Here is a 22,889-nt window from a genome sequence, read left to right on the forward strand (position 1 = left end):
ACTAAATACCTATCAGAACAGCCAAAATCCAGAACACTAACAATAGCAAATGTTGGCAAGTCGTGAAAAAGCAGGAACTCTCAAGCACTGCTGGTGTGAATGTAAAGTGGTAGAGCCACTTTGGAAGACAGTTTGGCACTTTTTAAAAACACATAAAACTAAATATACTCTTACCACACAAGCTGGTTCCTTGGTATTTACTCAAAGAAACTGAAAACTTACTTCCACACAAAAACCTGTGCACAAATGTTTATAACAGCTTTATTCATAAGAGCTCATACTTGGAATCAACCAAGATGTCTTTCAGTAGGTGAATGGATAAATAACCTGTGGTCCATCCATACAATACAATATTATTTATCACCAAAAAGAAATGAGCTATTAAGACGCAAGAAGACATGAAGGAATATTACTCCGTGAAAGAGCCTGAGAAGCCAGTCTGAAAAGGCTACATACTGTTTGACTCCACTGGACAAAAAGAAGGGTATGACATTCTGCAAAAGACCAAACTTGGTTACAGTAAGATCTGGTGATTTTCCAACTTTAAGAGGGAAGGAGGGATGAACAGGGAAGCACCGTGAGATGATGTGTGGCACCGCTGCTAAGTCACTTCAATCGTGTCCGACTCTGTGTGACCCCATAGACGTCAGCCCACCAGGCTCTCCTGCCCCTGGGATTCTCCAGGCAAGAACACTGGAGTGGGTTGCCATTTTTTGGTACTAAAAACTGGGTTGACTTCTAGAGCAGTTCAACTTTCTAATACGGTTCTGCATCAGTAAACCACAGGACCTGCCAGGCCTGAAATCATTGCCACCTGTGTCTCCAGTTAGTGACCAGACACCCTGAATTAATAAATTATACAGGTTTTTTGTTTTTGTTTTTTTTTTTTGTTTTTAGGACAGATACCCAGGAAATTACCCACCCTCTAAGGTCACTTGGGCAATGGACTTTACAGAGCAAACTGGCCCCGTTTAAAAATTCTTGGCTCCTGAAATTCGAAATAAATTGGGTTTTTCTAAAAGAAGTTTTATCTGGGACTCAATAAGAACTTCAAAAGAAAAAACAAAAACCCTCTAGGCTGAACCCCTGCGGACGGCACAGAAGAGACGGCGAGGTGGAGGGGGCCCCCAGGCCCCGCAGCTGGACCTCGCCCCCGCAACACTGTTCGCCCCTGCCGGGTGGGGCGAGCCCAGAGCCAGACCCGGACGGCGCGGCGCGGGTGGGGCCCGGGCGGAGAGCCAGGTCCGCCGCCGCCGCGAGCCGGGACCTGCCCGTCCGACCTGGCGGCGCTGTCTCGCGGGATTGCTCAGCTCTCGCCCGGCCGTGCGACTCCCGGCTCCCGTGGTGGCCGGAGTCCCGGACGCTCCCTGGAGCTGTCGCTGGCCGCAGGGGGACGGTGGGCTGGACGGGGACGGGGAGGAACGGGTGCCTTCGACCGCCGCCCGAGGTGAGGTTCCTCGGACGCCATCTGGGCGAGTGGCCGCGGGCGGGCTGGCTTGCGGGCGCCAGGGCGAGCGGGGTGAGCGGGGCGGGCCTGGAGGGGTGCGGGGTGGGTAGGGGGCGCGCGCTCCGAGCCGCAGGTGCGCGAAAGGCTGCGGCCGGACGGTCCGCGCCGGCCCGAGGTTCCCAGGAAGTTGGGGCGCTGCGATGCTGGTCCCCGCGGGGCCAGGGACGCGGAGCACGGCGCTGGGCCTGGGGCAGGTGCCCGGGGGTGGGGCGCATTGCCCTGCCCGGTGCTGTATGTGTGTGTGTGTGTGTTGGGGAATGGGGTGAGGGGGTGCGACGATTCGTGGCTCTGTGTGTGTGTTTTGGGGGGATGGGGTGAGGGGGTGAGTTGCCCTGCCCGGCGCTGGAAGCCGGGACGTACGTGTGTGTGTGTGTGTTGGGGGGATGGGGTGACGGGTGCGACGATTCGTGGCTCAGTGCCCACAGCTTCCCTCCCACCGAAACTCCGTCGGCCTCCCGGGACAGCTTTGCTCATTTTTCTTTTCTGTGAGATCGCTACTCCCCTCCCCCTCCCCAGCCTTTTGAACACTCGTTTCGCTCCTCCGCAGTAGGAATCCTAGAAGTCTCCCTCTGGTTGGCCTTTTTAAAGACAAAAGTTAGTCTCCAGAAGAGTGCCACAAAAGCTGGCCCTTTAGAGTCTTTAAAGAATTTAAGAACTCGTGAGATCTTAAGGAACTTCCCTGCAACTCAGTTTTCTTGTGCGTAATAAAACACCCGACAGGGCCTTTTAGATTTTACAGTTCTGTTAATCCTCATTAACTTGTTCCCAGCCCCACCATTTTCTCCATCTCACTCATCCAGTGCCCCGCTTTTACCCTGTGTTCCATACAGCACGAACCTCCGGTCATCCGGTCCCTAGAGATGAGATTTCCTCCGCAAGTCACAGATTCTGTGCCAAGGCAGGTGGAACAGTAATTGATGGGACGAAATTTTCCGTCGTTTTCCCAGTGTTAATTACCTAGCATGAAACTCTGCACTTTGACGTTTGCATTTGAGTCGATAACAAATGTTGCTGATACACCCTTTTGATTGTTTTTACAGTAATTGACCCAGAACTCATTTTCAGGAAAAAGAGCTTCCTTCAAAATGGTAAAATAATCAAATGAGGAATTTGAACATTTTTATCTTTGGATGGAAATCTGAGAATGAAGAGTGATTAATCCAAGCCATGTGGTAAAATTAGGAATTTGAAGAGAATGGAAACATTTACATTTTTGTGGACATGTATTTTTCTACCCCTGGTAAGAGGGCACAGTCTTTTCACCTGTGAACCAATTACTGTTCCCAGATGTATGAAAATGGCCTACAACATGACATTTTTCCCTAATCTGATGGGTCATTACGACCAGAGTATTGCTGCTGTAGAAATGGAGGTGAGTAGTTCTTCATATCTTTATGGAAGAATAGTTTATGCTCTGTTCTGGAATAAGCTATAAATGCAACCTTTTTTTGAAAAAGATAACAGTAAGGGATTTCTTCAAGTTGTAAATAAGTCCTACTTTGAATAAATGCCTTTGAAAATTAAATCTCCCTACTGGCTTATATTTTGTGTACATTTGTGGCTTTGTTTAGTGGATTTGCCTAAGATAGGGTTCATTCTCTATGAATTATAGTTGTGAATGATTTTGAAATATCGTGCACCTGGCAGATATTTTGCTCTCTTAAGTCAATTTGGTAATTCCTCATGGTAAAAAATGTGAATTCTGAATTTTTACTAATTCCGTGAACATATAATCTTCTATTGCCTGGACTAAAGTGCTTGGACTACATATATTTTCATGAGTAGTTGTTATGTTCACTTGGGCCTGTTTGTCTGAAGCAAATCAGTGACTAGAAGATTTTGGGGATTTGGGGGCTGTAGATAGTGTTTTGCTAAGAAGTGACTTTTTTAAGTATAGTGCTTAAGTAGTCTTTGTAAAAAGAAAGAAAGAAAGTGAAGTCTCTCAGTCGTGTCCGATTCTTTGCAACCCCATGGACTGTAGCCCACCAGGCTCCTCCATCCATGGAATTTCCTAGGCAAGAGTTGCCTTTTCCTTCTCCATGAGATCTGCCCGACCTTAAAAGAAACCACACGGCAGGGGAGGAGCAGAGTGACAGTAAAGATTGCCCCAGGTGCCTCAGTTACCTGCGTCTGCTTTAGAGATATGCAGATGGCTAGGGAGGTGTGGGAAGAAAGAGTTACCTGTAGAGACAGGAGCCTGTCCTCTCCTACAGATCTATTAGGATGATAAATTTTGTGAAGGTAAGATGACAAATTTTTTTGTAGATTTTCTCCAGAAAGGCTGAGAAAGGTAAAGACTTATTTCCTCAGATTGTTTCTAAGAGTTGAAACCCCGGCAATTTTAATATAGACACAGCTTTAAAAACGGACTAGGCTTGATTTTGCAGTCTTCCCTTGTTGTTTAGTGGAATAGTTGTCCAGCTACCTCATTGTAGACTCGTGTCTGAAATAGGAGGGCTTTTGATTACTGAGTAGAAGTACTTTTAAAAGATATGGCAAATTATCAGTGTATTACTGTAATCTTTCAGTAGATTTCCAAGCCAGTGCAAAGTTGTCATTTTGAGCACTGAACAGATGATGTGGTGAGATTTCCATTGGCTAATCAGAACCATTTTGATTGTTTAATCTGATCAAATCAAGTAGTGTGAGTAACTTCAAGGAATAATTATAACATTCATTCACATTTTCTCTAATATGTGTTTTATAACTCATTTCTTATAGCGTTCTTAAAAAATTTTTTAAATCTGGTTTCCTTTTTTGTGTAATAGCTATATACATTTGGAGTTAGAATGCTGACATTGACCTTAAAATTCAGATTCTTTAGAGTTCCTTATCATAGAGAAGTACCATTATGAATAGAGAGAGAGAGATGCCTCCCTGCTATTAGATACTGTAGTTTTAAGATGATAAGAATGAGGTTTTGTTTCATGCATGTCTTTTTAAAACCAATTGTTTTTGACCCCCTGAAAGAGTTATTTTTTTATTTACCTAGCTTCTTTCCCAGGTAGTTTTGTGTGTGGACATACCCAAGAAATGTCCTCCTTTACTTGATTGCTGACACTACTAATTTCTTCATTATATAATCTTCCTCATGCACTAAACTTTCTCTTACCCCTTACTATTGAGTTTTATTCCATAAGTCACTTTTCAGTTGGTTTAAGGATGTAAAAGAAAGATACCAAGCAGTCATTTAATATCAGCATTAACCTAAGTCTACAAAAGAAGAAAGGGAAATGGAAAGGCAAAATAATATCAACCTAAGTCAGTCTTTGTTGTTCTTGTTCAGTCGCTAAGTCCTGTCCGACTCTTTGCAACCCCATAGACTGCAGCATGCCAGACTTCCCTGTAGTCTGCTATCTCCTGGAGCTTGCTCAAACTCATGTCCATTGAGTCCGTGAATTCATCCGATCACCTCATCCTCTGTCGTCCCCTTCTCCTCCCACCTTCAGTCTTTCCCAGCATCACGGTCTTTTCCAATGAGTCGGCTCTTCACATCAGGCGGCCAAAGTGTTGGAGCTTCAGCTCTAGCTTCGCTGGAGGAGGGAATGGCTACCCACTCCAGTATTCTTGCCTGGAGAATCCCCATAGACAGAGGAGCCTGGCGGGCTACGTAGCCACCGTAGGGTCACAGAGTTGGACACAACTGAAGCAACTTAGCACGCACGCAAGTGACTTAAATATCACGCAGAGTTTCTTATCCTCTTTTGTGCCATTGATGCATTTTCAGAATTCTAAATAAAATGAGTAGGATTACAAAGGAAACCAATTATATTGAAATATACTTTTGTTTATAGCCCAGGTTAGGAAACTTTGAACCTGTCATTATATAGGTGAAAAACTGAAGCCGCAAGAAGTTGTGACTTGCTTGTGATTTGAGCACTATGGTCTGATGCAGTCTTCTCTGTCACCATGGACTATAGTGTCATTTTTAAACTATTTCATGTATTTTTTTTTTTACCCTTGACCTTATTAGATAACAACAACAACAAAATACTTCCTAAGATTAGAATGTCATGTGTTAATTTCCGTCTTTGCTGCTTCTTTATAAACTTCAATAAAAATTAAGCTGGGAGATTTTTTTTTAACCTCTAATCAGTGTTACCTTTCTCTTTCTCATCCATGCCTTGGATACAAAGTCTTGTCAGAATTTTTAGATGGAAAACAAAATCTTATGGCTTCAGTCTGTCCCCTGTGGTGGTGCCAGAGCGATTTTACTGATATGCAAATATGTGCAGTCCTCTCTGGGGTTAAAATTCTTTATTTCCCTAAAGCCAGAAAAATACAGACCTGACCAGCATGGCACCCAACGTTCTTTGTATGTGACCCTGCCTTCCTGTCCAGCTTCCCATCTTGCCCCTTTCCACATTATACACTCTGCTTCAGTCAAACTGACCTGTTTGTAGAACTCAGATTCATATTATTCCCTCTCACTTCTATACCTTTGCATATATTGTATCCACTGCCTCAATACCTACCCTTCTTCATCTGCTCAGTCTTTTCAGGTCTCAATTAAAGTACTCTATGTTCTTGCCTGGAGATTCCCAGGGATGGGGGAGCCTGGTGGGCTGCCATCTATGGGGTCGCACAGAGTCGGACACAACTGAAGCGACTTAGCAGCAGCAGCAGCCTCAGCAGCATGGCTAGTGAAGCCTTCCTTTCACTTTTCTCCCAAGTATATTTAATCAACTCACTGTACACTCTGATAGTACATAATATATGCAAGTGTCCTTGTACTTAACATGCTGTAGTACACTTACTTACACAGCTCTCTTATGAGCTTGTGAGCTCATTGAGAGGAGGGATGTTTATTCTTTTCTATCTCTAATGCTTAGTACAATGCATCTGAGCCTGGTAGATGCTCAATAAAGGCTGACTAAAGGAAGAGGAGATGTTTCCTATTCTAATAAATCAGCAAAGAGAATTTTCCCTCCAAATCTTTACCTTCCTCTGTATCTTCTTTAGAGTCTAAGTGAAAGGCACTGATATCTTTCAGTGGTTTACATATCATCCACCTTTGATCTGCCTGAGCTAGTTCTAATAAAATACATCAGTTGTATCATCTGTGTTCATTCACATACTAGCTTGACATGTATTTGTTTTTAATTGAAAGGATTAGATTTTTAACTAACCCTTTAAATTTTATATTTATCTACATGATGTGTAAGAATTAATCTTTTGGTTGGACCATTGTATTATAAACCATGTGTGTGAGATTTCTTTTCAAATGTTGTCTTTGAGTATTTATAGTCTAGTCAAGTATTAAATTATAACTGAATATAAAGGGGCTTTTATTTTTAAAAAGTGTTTTATAACTTCTCTGAAGAACTGATGGGGTTTTACACCTCCAACCCAATTGCTTTGGATTCCTGCTAGTCCCTGTTGAATTTCCAGTGTTCAGTGTAAATTAATGTTAGGACGCTTCCCTGGTGTAATGTTAGGGGCTTCCCTGGTGGTTCAGACGGTAAAGACTCTGCCTGCAATGCAGGAGACCCTGGTTCAATCCCTGGGTCAGAAAGATCCCCTAGAGAAGGGAATGGAAACCCACTACAGTATTCTTGCCTTGAGAATTCCATGGACAGAGGAGCCTGGCAAGCTCCAGTTCATGGGGTCGCAAAGAGTCAGACACGACTGACCTACCAACACTGTCACTGTCACTAATGTCAGGATGAGGGGTGAAGAGTTATCTGTTGACTGTGCCAACCAATTGTCCTTCATAGCTATCATGAATTTCATGTAAGTCAGGAGATCTATTTCCTTCCTCTTTTATGCCTTAGTTTCCATTATGTGTGATGACTATCCTGTTTTATAGAATTTGTGGTCATTGCTGATCTGTGAGTATATGAGATGGTTTAGGCCAAAGTGGTGTGTCAAAGTTTAGTTCATAGACTGGCAGCTTGTGAGCTTGTTAGAAGTGCAAGTTCATGGACCCCAGCCCAACCTACTGAACCATGATCTGTGAAAGTAGAGCCCAGGAAACGGATAACAAGCTGTTCAGGTGTTTCTTATGAGCATTAAATTTTGAGACCCACTGGTTTAGAACAGGGAATGCAAACTTTTTCTGTAAAGGGCTAAATTGTAATTTTGGCTTTGTAAAACATTCAGTCTCTGCCACAGCTATTCAACTCTTCATTTGTAGCAAATAACAAATGAGTGTGGATGTGTTTCGATAAAACTTTATTTACAAAAACACTGCATCATTTTTGGCCCACAGGTTATAATTTGCTGAACCCTGGTTTAAAGTACTTGAAAATCTTCTTAATGATTACATACATACAGCATGTAATACATTAATAAGAAGGCACAATAATGATTATTTATTACATGCTGTATGTATGGAAAATCCCATGGATGAAGGAGCCTGGTGGGCTGCAGTCCATGGGGTCGCGAGGAGTCGAGCGACTTCCCTTTCACTTTTCACTTTCATGCATTGGAGAAGGAAATGTCAACCCACTCCAGTGTTCTTGCCTGGAGCCTGGTGGGCTGCCTGCTATGGCGTCGCACAGAGTTGAACACGACTGAAGTGACTTAGCAGCAGCAGCATATGTGCTATATGTTATTTACTTTCCAGATAAAATTTTTTAAGTCAAATTTATCACAAACCAAAGGATCTGACCAAAATATCCTGGTCCTTTAGTTCTGTTTCAGAGATTACCTGAAATAAAGGACTTTGATTTTTTTCCCCTTATTTTATTGTCTGAGGCTGAAGTGATTTGTATTACAAAGAGTTAATTTACAATTCTGAGTAGTTACTTGGCTTTATAATGAAAAGGATGTTGTACAGTGTAACTCTCCAAGTGTAAAAACAAATGGTTGCTGGTTTTCCATTGTGTTGCTTTTTGTTTCATATCTAGAGCATTGTTTCTCAAATTGTGAGGTTGATGTCCCTTGAGAGACTAATTTCATCCAAAAAGAGCTGAGACTGATCTAGGGAAAATGGAAACCGGAATATTGTGTTTTTCTTTTTGAATTGCCTACGTTAAGGCCTAGGCAAAAGCTAAGTCAAGTATTGTGTTTGGAACAGCATGTGGTTGTTCCACTTTTGAAAGGTCTAAAGGGAAGTGAGCCAAAAAAACCCTTTCCTTTCACCTGTTAATACGCGCTATTAAAATGTCTCTATTCAATTAGAAATAAGGGGATGGAGAAAAACTGTATAAACAAACTTTTAAGAAAAAAGTCAGCTTCTATTGGGCACTGGTTTTTAAACATATTCATCTGCTTTTTGATGAGTCTAATGGACCCCGCTTCTATCCCATGCAAAAGGAAATGTTTAATATGACTAACCTCTGTATTTTTTTAGGGAAGACTTTCTGAAAATAAGTGTAACTATTCTGAAAGTCATGTATTGAGTCATTTAAAGTGAAATAGATATGGAAAAGTATTCCAGATCAGTTGTGTGTATAATGGCCACTGTTGCATTTTAAACAAAGATATAAACTTACCTTCCTTCCTGACATTGTTCTGCATTAAAAGAAAGAGCGCCTTGACCACTTCTGAGTCTGCAGAATCAAGGTTAGACCTGTATGGAAACAAGGGACAATATTTCTCCTAGGAGTCTCTGCTGATAGGCACAAGGTTCCTAGGGCCATTCCTTGACATTCCACAGTCTAGGATATTAGTTATGATTTCAGGAGAGCCTTCCACAAAGGGATGTGGTTCTTTTAGACCATGGGAAGACTGTTGAGTTGTGATTATCACCTTTCCTTGAGAATGCAGCTTGTAGATATTATATTTTTATTACTCTAGTTTGTATATTTGTTATGTATTCATTCACTGATGTTTGTTCAAGGTGTACCTGAATGTGAATTATAGTCTTTCAAGTTATAAGTTTTCTTCCAGTAAAGTCTCTGCCCCTTTATGTCTTTCCTTCTTCTGGGACCCTTATAACGCAAATGTTAGTACACTTGATGCTATCCCAGAGGTCTCTTAAACTATCCTAATTTTTAAAAATTCTTTTTCCTTTTTTCAATTCAGCTTGGGAGATTTTTACTACTCTGTATTCCAGTTCACTGATCTGGCCCTCTGTATTATCTGATCTACTGTTTATTCCTTGGAGTATATTTTTTTCTCTCAGTTCTTATATTCTTCAGTTCTGTTTAATTCTTCTTTATAATTTTCAGTTCAGTTCAGTCGCTCAGTCCTGTCCAACTCTTTGGGACCCCATGAATCGCAGCACGCCAGGCCTCCCTGTCCATCACCAACTCCCAGAGTTCACTCAAACTCGCATCCATCGAGTTGGTGATGCCATCCAGCCATCTCATCCTGTCGTCCCCTTCTCCTTCTGCCCCCAATCCCTCCCAGCATCAGAGTTTCTTCCAATAAGTCAACTCTTCGCATGAGGTGGCAAAAGTATTGGAGTTTCAGCTTCAGCATCATTTCTTCCAAAGAACACCCAGGGCTGATCTCTTCTAGAATGGACTGGTTGGATCTCCTTGCAAGTCCAAGGGACTCTCAAGAGTCTTGTCCAACACCACAGTTCAAAAGCATCAATTCTTCGGTGCTCAGCCTTCTTCACAGTCCAACTCTCCCATCCATACATGACTACTGGAAAAACCATAGCCTTGACTAGATGGACCTTTGTTGGCAAAGTAATATCTCTGCTTTTGAATATGCTATCTAGGTTGGTCATAACTTTCCTTCCAAGGAGTAAGCGTCTTTTAATTTCATGGCTGCAGTCACCATCTGCAGTGATTTTGGAGCCCAGAAAAATAAAGTCTGACACTGTTTCCACTGTTTCCCCATCTATTTCCCATGAAGTGATGGGACTAGATGCCATGATCTTCGTTTTCTGAATGTTGAGCTTTAAGCCAACTTTTTCACTCTCTTCTTTCACTTTCATCAAGAGGCTTTTTAGTTCCTCTTCACTTTCTGCCATAAGGGTGGTGTCATCTGCATATCTGAGGTTATTGATATTTCTCCTGGCAATCTTGATTCCAGCTTGTGCTTCTTCCAGCCCAGCGTTTCTCATGATATACTCTGCATAGAAGTTAAATAAGCAGGGTGATAATATACAGCCTTGACGGATTCCTTTTCCTATTTGGAACCAGTCTGTTCTTCCATGTCCAGTTCTAACTGTTGCTTCTTGACCTGCATACGGATTTCTCAGAAGGCAGGTCAGGTGGTCTGGTATTCCCATCTCTTGAAGAATTTTCCACAGTTTATTGTGATCCACACAGTCAAAGGCTTTGGCATAGTCAATAAAGCAGAAATAGATGTTTTTCTGGAACTCTTTTGCTTTTTCGATGATCCAGCGGATGTTGGCAATTTGATCTCTGGTTCCTCTGCCTTTTCTAAATCCATCTTGAACATCTGGAAGTTCACGGTTCACATATTACTGAAGCCTGGCTTGGAGAATTTTGAGCATTACTTTACTAGCATGTGAAATGAGTGCAATTGTGTGGTAGTTTGTTTAAGCTCTATTAAATTCCTCACTGTATTTATCCATTCTTCTGAATTCATTTGAGCATCTTGTGGTCATTATCTTGAACTCTTTATCTGGTAGACCGCGTATTTCCACTGTACTTAGTTCTTATGAGGTTTTGTCTTGTTTCTTCATTTGGATCATATTCCTCTGTCTCTTCATTTTGCCAAATTCCTTGTGCTTATTTCTATGTATTAAGTAGGTCAGTTATGTTTCCCAGTCTTGGAGAACTGGTCTTATGTAAGAGACATTGCATGGGGCCTGGCAGAACACTCCTCTCTGGTCACCAGGGCCATGTGCTCTGAGGGTGTCCACTGTGTGGGTCCTCCTGATGGGACAGGGCTGACTACTGTGGGCACCCTGGTAGGCGGGTCTGGTCCCTGGCCCTACTGGCTCCACATCCCTGCCTTGTTTGGTGGCCACCAGTGGTAGTGGACCCTCCCACCACTAAGAGGCTAGAGGGAAGACTCAAAAATGGCACTTGCCAGCACCATTGTCCTCATGGTAGAATGAGCTTCCCAAATGGGAGCCGCCAGTGTCTGTTTCCCCAGGAGGCATCCCTTGCCTTCTGCCTCTCTGCGAGGCTCTCTAAGATCAGCAAGGTGGTCTTACCCGGTCACATTACTGCCTCTGCACTGGCACTTGTGAAGTTTTGTATGTGCCCTTTGAGCATGGAATGTCTCTTTCTTGCATCTCTCTAGCTCTCCTGTGTGCAGTGCTGCTAGCCTTTAAGGCTAGGCATACTGGGCACTCATCTCCCCAGTGTGAGGCCCCCAGGTTAGGGAGCTGATGTAGGGCTAGGACTCTCACTTCTTGGGGAAAACCTCTGCAGTTGTGATTATCCTTCGGTTTGTGGGTTGCCTAGCCTGGGGAGTCGATCTTGACTGTACTGTATCACTACCTCCCCTACCTGTCTCATTGTGGTTCCTTCTTTATGTCTTTAGTTGTGGAAAATCTTTTCTGCTAGTCTTCAGGTCATGTTCATCAGTAGATTCTGTGTACATAGCTGTAATTTTGGTGTGCCTGTGGGAGGAGGTGAGCTCAAAGTCTTCCTGCTCCACCATCTTGGCCACACTCTCTAAGTTATAAGTTTATTTCTTTTTAATATTTATTTTTATTTGTTTGTTTGGCTGTGTCAGATCTTAGTTTTGGCATGTGGAATCTAGTTTCCTGACCAGGGATCAAACTTGGACCCCCTGCGCTGGGAGCACCAAGTGTTAGCCGCTGGACCACCAGGGAAGTTCCTCTAAGTAGGGGGACTTAAGTAGCACATTTTACTTAAATTTGTTACTTAATTTTGCTTAAATTTGTTACTTAAATCCCCTTAAGTAACAATTTTTAAATTTAAAAATTGACTCTTTAGTGGATGGATTATTTTGCAGTGCCAAGATTATTTTGTCTAATTTCCAAAGGAAAGCTCATTTGGAGAAATAGTTTAAAATTTATAGTGCTCACTGCTTTGTTGTTGTGGTTATGCTGTACTCAGTCATGTCCAACTCTTTACGACCCAATGGACTGTAGCCTGCCAGGCTCCACTGTCCATGGGATTCTCCAGGCAAGAATATTGGAGGAGGCAGCCATTTCCTACTCCAGGGGATTTTCCTGACCCAGGGATCAAACCCATGTCTCCCCTGGATTCTTTACCACTGAGCTACCTAAGTACTTTAAAAGTAATAAGTTTTCTGTTGTGGAAATAATGCACATTTCTGCTTATTATTCTTTTCTTATGTCCCATGCCCTGCTTTGCATTTTTAAAAAAGAAGTTGACTTGCCTGAGATTGGTCACATTCATGATAATAAGTGGCAAAGTTTGCACCACTTGATTATATACTAGTCAATTAACAATCTCAAAGAATTTACTCTAGACTCTTGTAGCCACTTTGAAAGTATTTGCTCTGTGAAGTGTAAACGGCTGAGGACCCCTTTAGCTCTTTAGTGAGTCTGTTTCCTAGCTACGGCACACCACTTTTGTTTCAACCATTTTTTAAACTTCTTCACTTTCTCTGTTTTCATTACTGTCACTGGAAATTGGATTTCTTTTTGGTGACATATTAAGGTAGGAAATAAAGCTCTTACCACTTCTTGAGTTACTGTGTGTGTTACCAGAAGTAGAAAGCACAAATCCTAAGCTCAGAATCAGATGCTTGACAGTCACTTGGCCTTGGTCACTAGTAAAGTGGCTTCTTCCACGTACCAGGGGCTTCAGAAAAGTGACAAATGTTTATATAATCTGCAGCTTTAGTACAAAGGGAGGCAAGGTATAGACAAGACGCTACCACAAGAGCACTCTGCAGAGGCTTAGCTCTATATATTTTATATATTTTTTAAAATAAAAATATTTTTCCTCTTTAGATTCCTCTCTCTTAGCCTTCTAACCCAGAGTTTCTCTTCAGAATCTTACAGCAACAGCAAGCCCAGGTCCATGCTATGGTTCTTTCCATTATCATGTCATTATAGCATGGGGAGCTAGCCAGTGTGTTTTAAGGAAAAGGTGTCGTATGGCAGAAGTAGGCATTCTGAGGGTATGAGCAGTAGCTTTCCCTTGTCTTTTAAGTTCTACTCCGGCCACTTGAAGAAGGAATGCTATTGGCTACACCTGATGTCATAAGTAGGTTACCAGATAACACCCAGTTCATGAGCGGTCTTGGGCTGATTATCTCCAGGTGTTCCATAGATGTGCCCCGTGTTTGCCAGGAACTGTTAGTAGAATCAAGGTGGAAGACCCCTTTTATTTATGTAGGGTTCATATCCTCATTGGGATGTATCTATGGCCTCACCAGCTTTCTGTCCTAAATAAGATGGGCTAGTGTGATGGCCTATGAAACAGTAATATGCTTAGAGTCTCTAGTCTCTGGTCAAATGAAATTAAGGCACAGAGCTGAAGAGCTGATGTTACTCCAAGGTGGTGTTCCTCACCCTCTAGCGTGCGTCAGAATCATCTGTCGGGCTTGTTAAAACACAGATCACTGACCCCACCTCCCGAATCAGTAGGTCTGATGCGGGATGGAGAATTTGCCTTTCTAACAAGTTTCCAGGGGCTGCTGCTGCTGCTGCTGCTGCTTCAGGGAGCACTCTGAGAACACTCTGAGGCAAGTTGGTGAGGACGTGTTGCTCTCCTTTCTAGGGTGAAAGGAAATTCCTTTTGGAGGAAAAAGCATTGGCCAAATTCAAGCTGCATATGTGTTGCCAAGGGTGTACTGATTTCTTGCATTAAAAAGACCACATCTGTAAAACTACCTTATACATTTGATTAAGGTTGCTCAAGACAATATATTAATAACATATCCAGTTAAAATGGACAAATGCCAAGAATTGCTACCCATGAAGATGGGCATTACTTATCTCTGAAAGCCCCATCTGCAGTATTGCTTTTGATTTCCTGCCATGGTAGAGGGAGATCTCTAATATTTTTAATTTGGCTACTTCAACCATAAAAATGTTTATCCGGGAAGCCAGTATGGTACTTGGGCAGACTATGAGTCTTGGGCAGCTTCTAGGGCTGGGAAAGCCAGTGAACATAACTTCCAAGGACAGGAGAGGGGATGAGAGACCTCCAGTTGCCAGGGCCTAGCTCATGGGTCACGTCCTCCCCGTTATCTCCTCCAACAAGATCCCACCAAGCCCCTGCCAAAAACCCACTGATCATCTAACCCCCAAAAGACCAGCTCTGAAGCTACAGCATTGAATCCAGAATCAATACATTTGTGTCAGTATATCTTAGCCCCATCTAAAATTTCGTCCTTTCCTCCATAATCTAGCACCCTCAAACCAGTGTAAATGTATAGTGTCTTATAAACAATATATAATCCTTTTTCCAGATTTAAGTTTGACTTGACCTTTCCAGAGCACAGTGGGCAGAACTCTACCTACAGATGAAGACATTGAAGAATGGTGGGAATGGGGTATGAGGCTGTTTGTTTTCTTGTTACAAAGTATATCTTTCAGAGGAGCGCCCCAGCAGACAAGGGATGAGGGTCTGCCTTGAGGGCTGTGGGTTTAGAATCCTGCCTGGGTACTCTGAACCTTGTCGTGTATCCCCATGTCACATCTTGAGGTCCCACTCATCACAGTATCCCTCCTTATCACTATGTCATTAGATCTCTTCTACGAAAGGGAAGCAAATTTAACTGATGTAATTTGGCAACCTGCAGGATCAGTCCGTACCTTTGGTTTTCACCTTCAGCCTTGAGACAGTAAAGCGGTACTGAGGCCAGTGGATGGTCTGTGTGACTGAGCCCAGTTAAGATTCTGGTGGGCAGGTGTGGAGGTCATCTTGTAACTGCCCGAGACAGGCCTCACGTGTGTGTTTTCTTGCTTACTAAAGGTGGCACCTACCAGTCTGGAGTGGCCTTTAATCCTTGTGTTGCACCCCACACCTTGAACCGAGAATTCAGGGGTGCCAGTTTGTCACTGTCTTCCTAAGCCGAACAGTGCCCTTAGAAGCACTCACTTCAGCCCACGGGCCTTGAGTACATGACACTCTTTATACCTTTCTCGGCTTCTCTGATAGCAACCACTCAGCCTTGTCTCCACTGGGCACATCATTCTAAGAAGTTCTTTGAATCTGAGTGATTATAAGATAACGCAGTTAATTGCTTTTCTGCTACATACCACGGGCTTCCAGATTTCCATCTTTAAACACTAATAGAACGTTCACTCGCTTTTGGCCCCGGTTAGGCCGGAAAACTAGTTCTAGAATTCTTCTCATTTCACTGAGGTCGTTTACAACTCATTCTTTATATTATTGCCATGCTGGCTGGTCTTCTTGGTTGCAAACAATAGAACCCCACTTTGACTAACTGAAGCAGAAAATGGATGGATGTTGGGTGGCTTGTCGGATCATTGGAGAGGCTGGAGAACCAGAGAGAAGCAAAGAGGAACAACACACAGTTAAGATCATGCCACAAGATCACCCCGTCACCAGCGCCAGTGGGCACTTCTGAACCATTGTCCCTGAACACTTATTTTGGCCCCGTGTATATTACTGATCCCACTGCAGATGCATCAAGGAATCTGACTGTTCTTTGGTACAAGAATCTCAACACCTGGAAGAATGGCCTAGCTTAGATTTTGTGTCTGTATTTTTGTTGTCAGGTTGCATCCATCCTTAAGTTTGCGCAGCATTCCACTTACTTTGGGATTCCCCAGAATTGTACTTCTGGGCAGATGGAAATGAAAATGTTCACGCTAGAGCTCAGTAGACAGAGTTAGTTAACTGACAAGGAGAAATGTTCATCGTAGTACCAACAGTTGCTTTGAAATGTATGTCTACCTCTGCTATTCACGTCTTTGTCAGCTTCTTCATAAACTTTTTGAGACACAAAGTGTCCTCAGAGGCCATCCTGGAGTTCGTCACATTTATTTTCCTGATGAATGTTCTGAGACTCAAAGACAGAAAGTTTCCTGCCAGAGGTGACACCAATAGTTAATGGCAGAGCTGGGACCATAACTACAGCGCTGGCGTTATTTCCAGCAAAGAATTAGATAAAATCCTGCCGTGCTAAATACTAGTTAAATAACATGATGATATCCTGAGTACAAGGTTAAGGACACAGGAAATGTCACAGTGAGTCATGTTAGTAGTCTTTCTGCCTCAGTCAAGGTTTGGTTTCTGATAATGAAACCCAGGACATTTTATGGAAGAACATAGATGATTTCTATCAAGAATTTTATTTAAAAGATGAGGGAAATATCCTTCTGTTTTTATAACCATTTGGGATGAGTTCATTAACGGGCTGACTACCCATTATTTAAAGTGCTATTATGTGTTATAAAATTACCTGTTCCAGAATTACCAGCTTCAGGAGGTGCATGTATCATCCAGAATATGATAAACATAGTTTAAGGTTTTATTGTCTTTGAGTAATGTGTCCTGTGAACCTTGGTTTTGTTTTATGTTAGACGACTCAGCCCTCTTTTGATATCCTTCTTCGCCTCCACTCACATTGGCATTCCTGCCTGTGTTGTGCTTTGGGGAAGAGTAGTTTTCAGGGAGAGCTGGGTGGCAGCTTAGCATCAGGGTTGCAGAGGACAAATCTGGAGTCGTATGGACCCAGGTTCCTGTCCTGGTTGCCGCTTACTACTTACTGACTCTATAAAAGGTGCTCTTGGAGTGTCTGTGTCCCCGTCTATGAGGTGGAAATAAGAATGTCCCTTCACAGACTTGCTGTGAAAAGACCTGGTATATGAAAAAGCACAGTTTACGGTAGGTGCTGGTTTATGGTAGGTGCTGAATAAATCAAAGCTCTCATTTACTATCAGTAACATTAGCTCGGGGATAAGGCCCTTAAAGTCTAATTCAGACTGGTTGTGGGGATTGCAATAACGATTTCCATAAGAATTGGATTCCATGTTTTCACTTGTAGTCTGAGGGTTTGGATTAGGTTGGTACTTTTCAGACGTGGTCTCTGGAGGTTCTCTGAGGTTACTGGAGGGAAAGGGGAATAGTGAGAGGTGTCTCAGAGGGAGGGCTTCCTGTTCAGCCAGTACAGCTGTGCTTTTATTTACTGAATGTTTTACGCCTCTTTGTACCTCTTACTTAAAGAAACTATTCCTTGGCAGAATGCACACATACATACACACGTTTTAAAAACAAAGTCCCTCCCAAGTCTAAAATTCTAAACAGCTATTAGCTTGTAACGGAGCGTGAACATTAGTAGTCCACACTGGATCAGACCTGAAGACATGCTTTGTTTGTCCTGTACATTATTTTACATGTTCACATTAAGTTTTCTTTTTATTTGGAGACTTCTCATACAAATCCAGATTCTGTTTTCTTATGAAAACTTGAAATACTGGAGAGTTCTGTGTTCCCACTCCCTGATAACAGTCTACTAGAAGTGAGTAGCAGCTGCTACCCAACTACTCCTACCCTTTTGAATTTATCTGCCTGGCCACTAAAGGTGTCTTGAGTTGTCAACATCTGATTTATCCCTGTGGACTGCATAAACAACGTTATTGGATTAACCAGTGTTGACACTATAGAAGGATTAGACAGAGGATGTGACTTGCCGTATTTGCCCCATAAGAAAATTGTTTTAATGTAGCAAAAGGTACCAGAGAAGGCAATGGCACCCCACTCCAGTATTCTTGCCTGGAAAATCCCATGGATGGAGGAGCCTGGTAGGCTGCAGTCCATGGGGTCGTGAAGAGTCGGACACGACTGAGCAACTTCACTTTCACTTTTCACTTGCATGCATTGGAGAAGGAAATGGCAACCCACTCCAGTGTTCTTGCCTGGAGAATCCCAGGGACGGGGGAGCCTGGTGGGCTGCCATCTATGGGGTCGCACAGAGTCAGACATGACTGAAGCGACTTAGCAGCAGCAGCAGCAAAAGGTACATGTGTTAGTTTCATTTTGTCCACCCAGGACAATAATAGTTCTAAAGTGCTGACCCTCAATTTATTTATAGCTGTTGGGTTAGAAGACTTAAACACAGTGTGTTTTAATTCTTTCCATCATAAGATTCAATTTCCAGAGACTCAGAATTTGTAGGAACTAGGCTGTCTTGCAGAGAAAGCAATGGCAACCCACTCCAGTGTTCTTGCCTTGAGAATCCCAGGGGTTGGGAAGCCTGATGGGCTGCCATCTATGGGGTCGCACAGAGTCGGACACGACTGAAGCGACTTAGCAGCAGCAGCAGCAGGCTCTCTTGGGACAGCAAACAAAGAGGTAAATGCTACAAGTTGCTCACGCCTCCCCTGTTCCACCTCAGTCCCAGAGGAGGATACCCACACAGGCTGGGCATTCTCCCCCTCGGGACAGAGAAAATGGAAAAAGTACTCTACTGTTTGCTCTCCAGCTAGCTCCTGTTAGTGGTTTAGGCTTCAGGATCATTCAAATAAGGGAGATGCAGTGTATCTCCCTTATTTCCCTCATAGCTCAGTTGGTAAATAATCTGCCTGCAATGCAGAAGACCCCAGTTTGATTCCTGGGTTGGGAAGATCTGCTGGAGAAGGGATAGGCTACCCACTCCAGTATTCTTGGGCTTCCCTTTTGGCTCAGCTGGTAAAGAATCCGCCTGCAATGCGGGAGACCTCGGTTCGATCCCTGGGTTGGGAAAATCCCCTGGAGAAGAGAAAGGCTACCCACTCCAGTATTCTGGCCTGGAGAATTCCATGAACTATACTGTCCATGGGGTCGCAAAGGGTCTTACACAACTGAGCAACTTTGACTTTCAGTGTATAATCATGGCAGCCCTCTCTTTGCTCAGTCACTTGCCCCATCAGGGCAAGATGAACTCTGTACTGGTCCAAAGTCCTCCACAGCTCTTGTCCTCTAATAGTTGGGCATGCCTTTAAACCAGACTTGTTCACTGCAGTGTACTCCTTGGAAGGAAAGTTATGACCAACCTAGATAGCATATTCAAAAGCAGAGACATTACTTTGCCAACAAAGGTCCGTCTAGTCAAGGCTATGGTTTTTCCAGTGGTCACGTATGGATGTGAGAGTTGGACTGTGAAGAAAGCTGAGCACTGAAGAATTGATGCTTTTGAACTGTGGTGTGGGAGAAGACTCTTGAGAGTCCCTTGGACTGCAAGGAGGTCTAACCAGTCCATCCTAAAGGACTAACCAGTCCATCCTAAAGGAGATCAATCCTGGGTGTTCATTGGAGGGACTGATGCTGAAGCTGAAACTCCAATACTTTGGCCACCTAATGCGAAGAGCTGACTCATTGGAAAATACCCTGATGCTGGGAGGGATTGGGGGCAGGAGGAGAAGGGGACGACAGAGGATGAGATGGCTGGAGTTATCACTGACTCAGTGCACATGGGTTTGGGTGGACTCCGGGAGTTGGTGATGGACAGAGAGGCCTGGCGTGCTGCAGTTCATGAGGTTGCAAAGAGTAGGACATGACTGAGCGAATGAACTGAACTGAACTGAATCACATCTCATATTTACTTAACTAATTTTTTTGTCTACTTGGTCTTTCATTTACTAAGAATTATGCATTGAAATTTCCCATTGTGATCATGGAATTATCCACTTCTCCTTGTAGATTTGTTGCTTTGCATCTTATATATTTTGTGCCATTTTATTAGGTTAATGCAGTGCTCAGCAGTGTATTTTAAAGTTTATCTGTTGCAGTTTGTCTGGAATCTGAATGTTTTGTAGCCAGAGATGTCTAATTGGTCACAGTGCTGAAAGTAGAAGTCTTCATTCTCCTTTTTATTTTTCAGAGATGTCTCAGTGTTCATAGTTCAATGTTCATAGTTCACTGATGAGACCCTTTCCCTATTTTTTGTGTAGCTATAGATTTTCTATAGATTTTCTTTTTATCTTTAAACATTTTCTCACATTTCAGTGGCATTTGGAAAGAAAGAATATATTCTATAAGATCAGTGCATTCCCCCTTGATTCAGATTTTTCATCTTACTCTACATGTTCTCTTTGGATAATTTCATTCAATAGTTTTAGTTACCATTTTTATAACGATGACTTGCAAATCTGTAACCTTAACCTAATCTCTTACCTGAAGAGCTCCTTTTATTTAACTTCCTGTTAGTAGATATAGACATTCACATGTCCCATGGGCAGTTCTTACTGTCCATCAACAGGAGTATGGGTAAGCAAATTTTGATATAGCCATACAATAGAGTGTTTGTGTTAGTCTCTCAGTCGTGTCCAATTCTTTGCAATCCTTTGAACTGTAGCCTGCCAGGCTCCTCTGTCCATGGAACTTTCCAGACAAGAATAGTGGAATGAGTTGCCATTCCCTTTTCCAGGAGAACTTTCAGACTCAGGGATCAAACTCAGTTCTCCTGCATTGCAGGGATTCTTTACCATCAGGAAGCCCAGTACAGTAGAGAACTACTCGGCAGTTGTAAAGAATGAAGTGTTGATGTACAGAACAACATGGATGAACCTCAAAATGATGCTAAGTGAGAGAAGCCAGACAAAAAAGAATACATACTGTATGATTCCCTCTATGTAAAATTCTAGAAAAATACCACTATATAGCAATAGAATATAGATTAGTGATTGCCAGGGAAGGTTATGGGTGGGAGAGAGGGTGTTGATGAGAGAGGGGATAGGAGGGAGGGATTACCAATAGGCAAGAGGAAACTTGTGGTAGTGATGGATAATTGGTACCTTGATTATGGCAATGATTTTAAAACCTATCAAGGAATGCACTTTATGCATGTTCAGTTTATCATACATCAGTTATACCTGAATAAAGCTGGGAAAAAACTCTCAGAATTAAGGACTTTTAACAGGAAAACAACAACCCTTGCCCACTATTCTCTATCACCACCCAATCCTCCTCCCTCATGGCAGGTACTTTGAGCTCTTTTGGGTATTCCCCTGCTACGTAGGCCATATTCTACCTAATATGCTTAGTTTGTTATTTATTGATGAATGAGTTTACAACTTCAGGCAGTATCTGTTCAGTCTTTCCTCCATTATGGTAGTTGATAATTTATTTATCTTATTCTACCACTTTTATGTCTCTCAACCTAATACAGTATGTTGCACTGCTGAATCAAGCAGTATACTTTGATTACATTTACTTCTGTAATTCCTCTGCCACCACCCCCGCCCCGCAGTTAATGCAGCATTTGCATCTTTCCCCATTTGCTTTGTTTCCTGTGTACCTGTGGCTGATTTTTTTCAGATGTTCCAGCAGGCCTGTTAGACATATAGCAGTAATTATCCCAGATGCTCAGAATATCATATAATCTGTCAGTTCCAGTCCCCCACTTCCAGCCCCTTGGAGATCTTCCTCCTTTGCTGTCTGCCTGTCCTCTTATCAGTACACTCTGGCTGCTTGATTTAGATTCTCAGCTGTTGTTCTGTGGCTTCCTCTTGCCATTCTTAGTGTTGGGTCAACTAATTCCCGAGTCCCATGTCATTTTCCTTCCTGATTTACTCATATACTCCTTCAGTTGGTTTTAGGAATACTATATCCTCTAGTTGCTTCCTTAAAAGGCATACTTGAAAGTTAAAAATTTGCTTCCTCACAGGGCCCAAAAGGTCATTATTTTACTGTCACCTAAATGTTTGGTTGGGTGTAGAATTCTAGATTGAAAGTAATGCTCCTTCAGAATTTTATGAATTATTTCGGCATTGTCTTCTGACATCTGATATTATCAAATATTCAGAATATTTGATATTTTGGAAATATTTATGATCTTTTCTTCATTTTGGTGGTTTGAAATTTTTTGACATGCCTTGTCATTGTTCATTCATTGCTCTGGATAGTTATCATTTATTCAGTAAATATTTATAGATAAATCACTCTGCTGCTGCTGCTAAGTCACTTCAGTCGTGTCCGACTCTGTGTGACCCCCATAGACGGCAGCCCACCAGGCTCCCACGTCCCTGGGATTCTCCAGGCAAGAACACTGGAGTGGGTTGCCATTTCCTTCTCCAGTGCATGCAAGTGAAAAGTGAAAGTGAAGTCGCTCAGTCGTGTCTGACACTTTGCAGCCCTATGGATTGCAGCCCACCAGGCTCCTCCATACATGGGATTTCCCAGGCAAGAGTACTGGAGTGGGTTGTCATTGTTCTACACTCACCAAATGGTTCTAGGCACTGTGGATACAGCAGTAAAAAAACAGACGAAATCCCTTCCCTTTGTGAAATTTATCTTCTGACAGTGAAGGAAGAAATAAACTAGAGAATATATCAGTTCAGTTGCTCAGTCATGTCCAACTCTTTCCAGTGCCATGGACTGCAGTATGCTAGGCCTCCCTGTCCATCACCAGCTCTTGGAGCTTGCTCAGACTCATGTCCATCGAGTTGGTAATGCCATCCAACCATCTCATCTTCTGTCGTCCCCTTCTCCTCCTGCCTTCAATCTTTCCCAGCATCGGAATCTTTTCCAATGAGTTGGCTCTTCGCATCAGGTGGCCAAAGTATTGGCGTTTCAGCTTTAGCATCAGTCCTTCCAATGAATATTCAGGACTGATTTCCTTTAGGATTGACTGGTTTCATCTCCTTGCAGTCCAAGGGACTCTCAAG

General features: G+C 42.8%; 1 protein-coding gene across 2 annotated transcripts in view; it reads left to right on the top strand.

The window, feature by feature from the left end:
- Nucleotides 1–1,248: 1,248 nt before the first annotated feature.
- FZD6 (frizzled class receptor 6) overlaps nt 1,249–22,889 on the top strand; it is a 38,466-nt gene continuing 16,825 nt past the window's right edge. The window contains exons 1-2 of one of the 2 annotated variants that reach the window (XM_070383074.1): nt 1,249–1,447; nt 2,548–2,879. In XM_070383074.1, coding sequence (XP_070239175.1) covers nt 2,703–2,879 — 177 coding nt within the window. In that variant the 5' untranslated portion in view covers nt 1,249–1,447; nt 2,548–2,702. The remainder of the gene's footprint in view (nt 1,448–2,547; nt 2,880–22,889) is intronic. The other variant, XM_070383075.1, reaches the window with a different exon arrangement.

This window comes from Bos mutus, chromosome 14 (genome assembly GCF_027580195.1).
Source record: "Bos mutus isolate GX-2022 chromosome 14, NWIPB_WYAK_1.1, whole genome shotgun sequence".
NCBI classification, from domain to species: Eukaryota; Metazoa; Chordata; class Mammalia; order Artiodactyla; family Bovidae; genus Bos; species Bos mutus.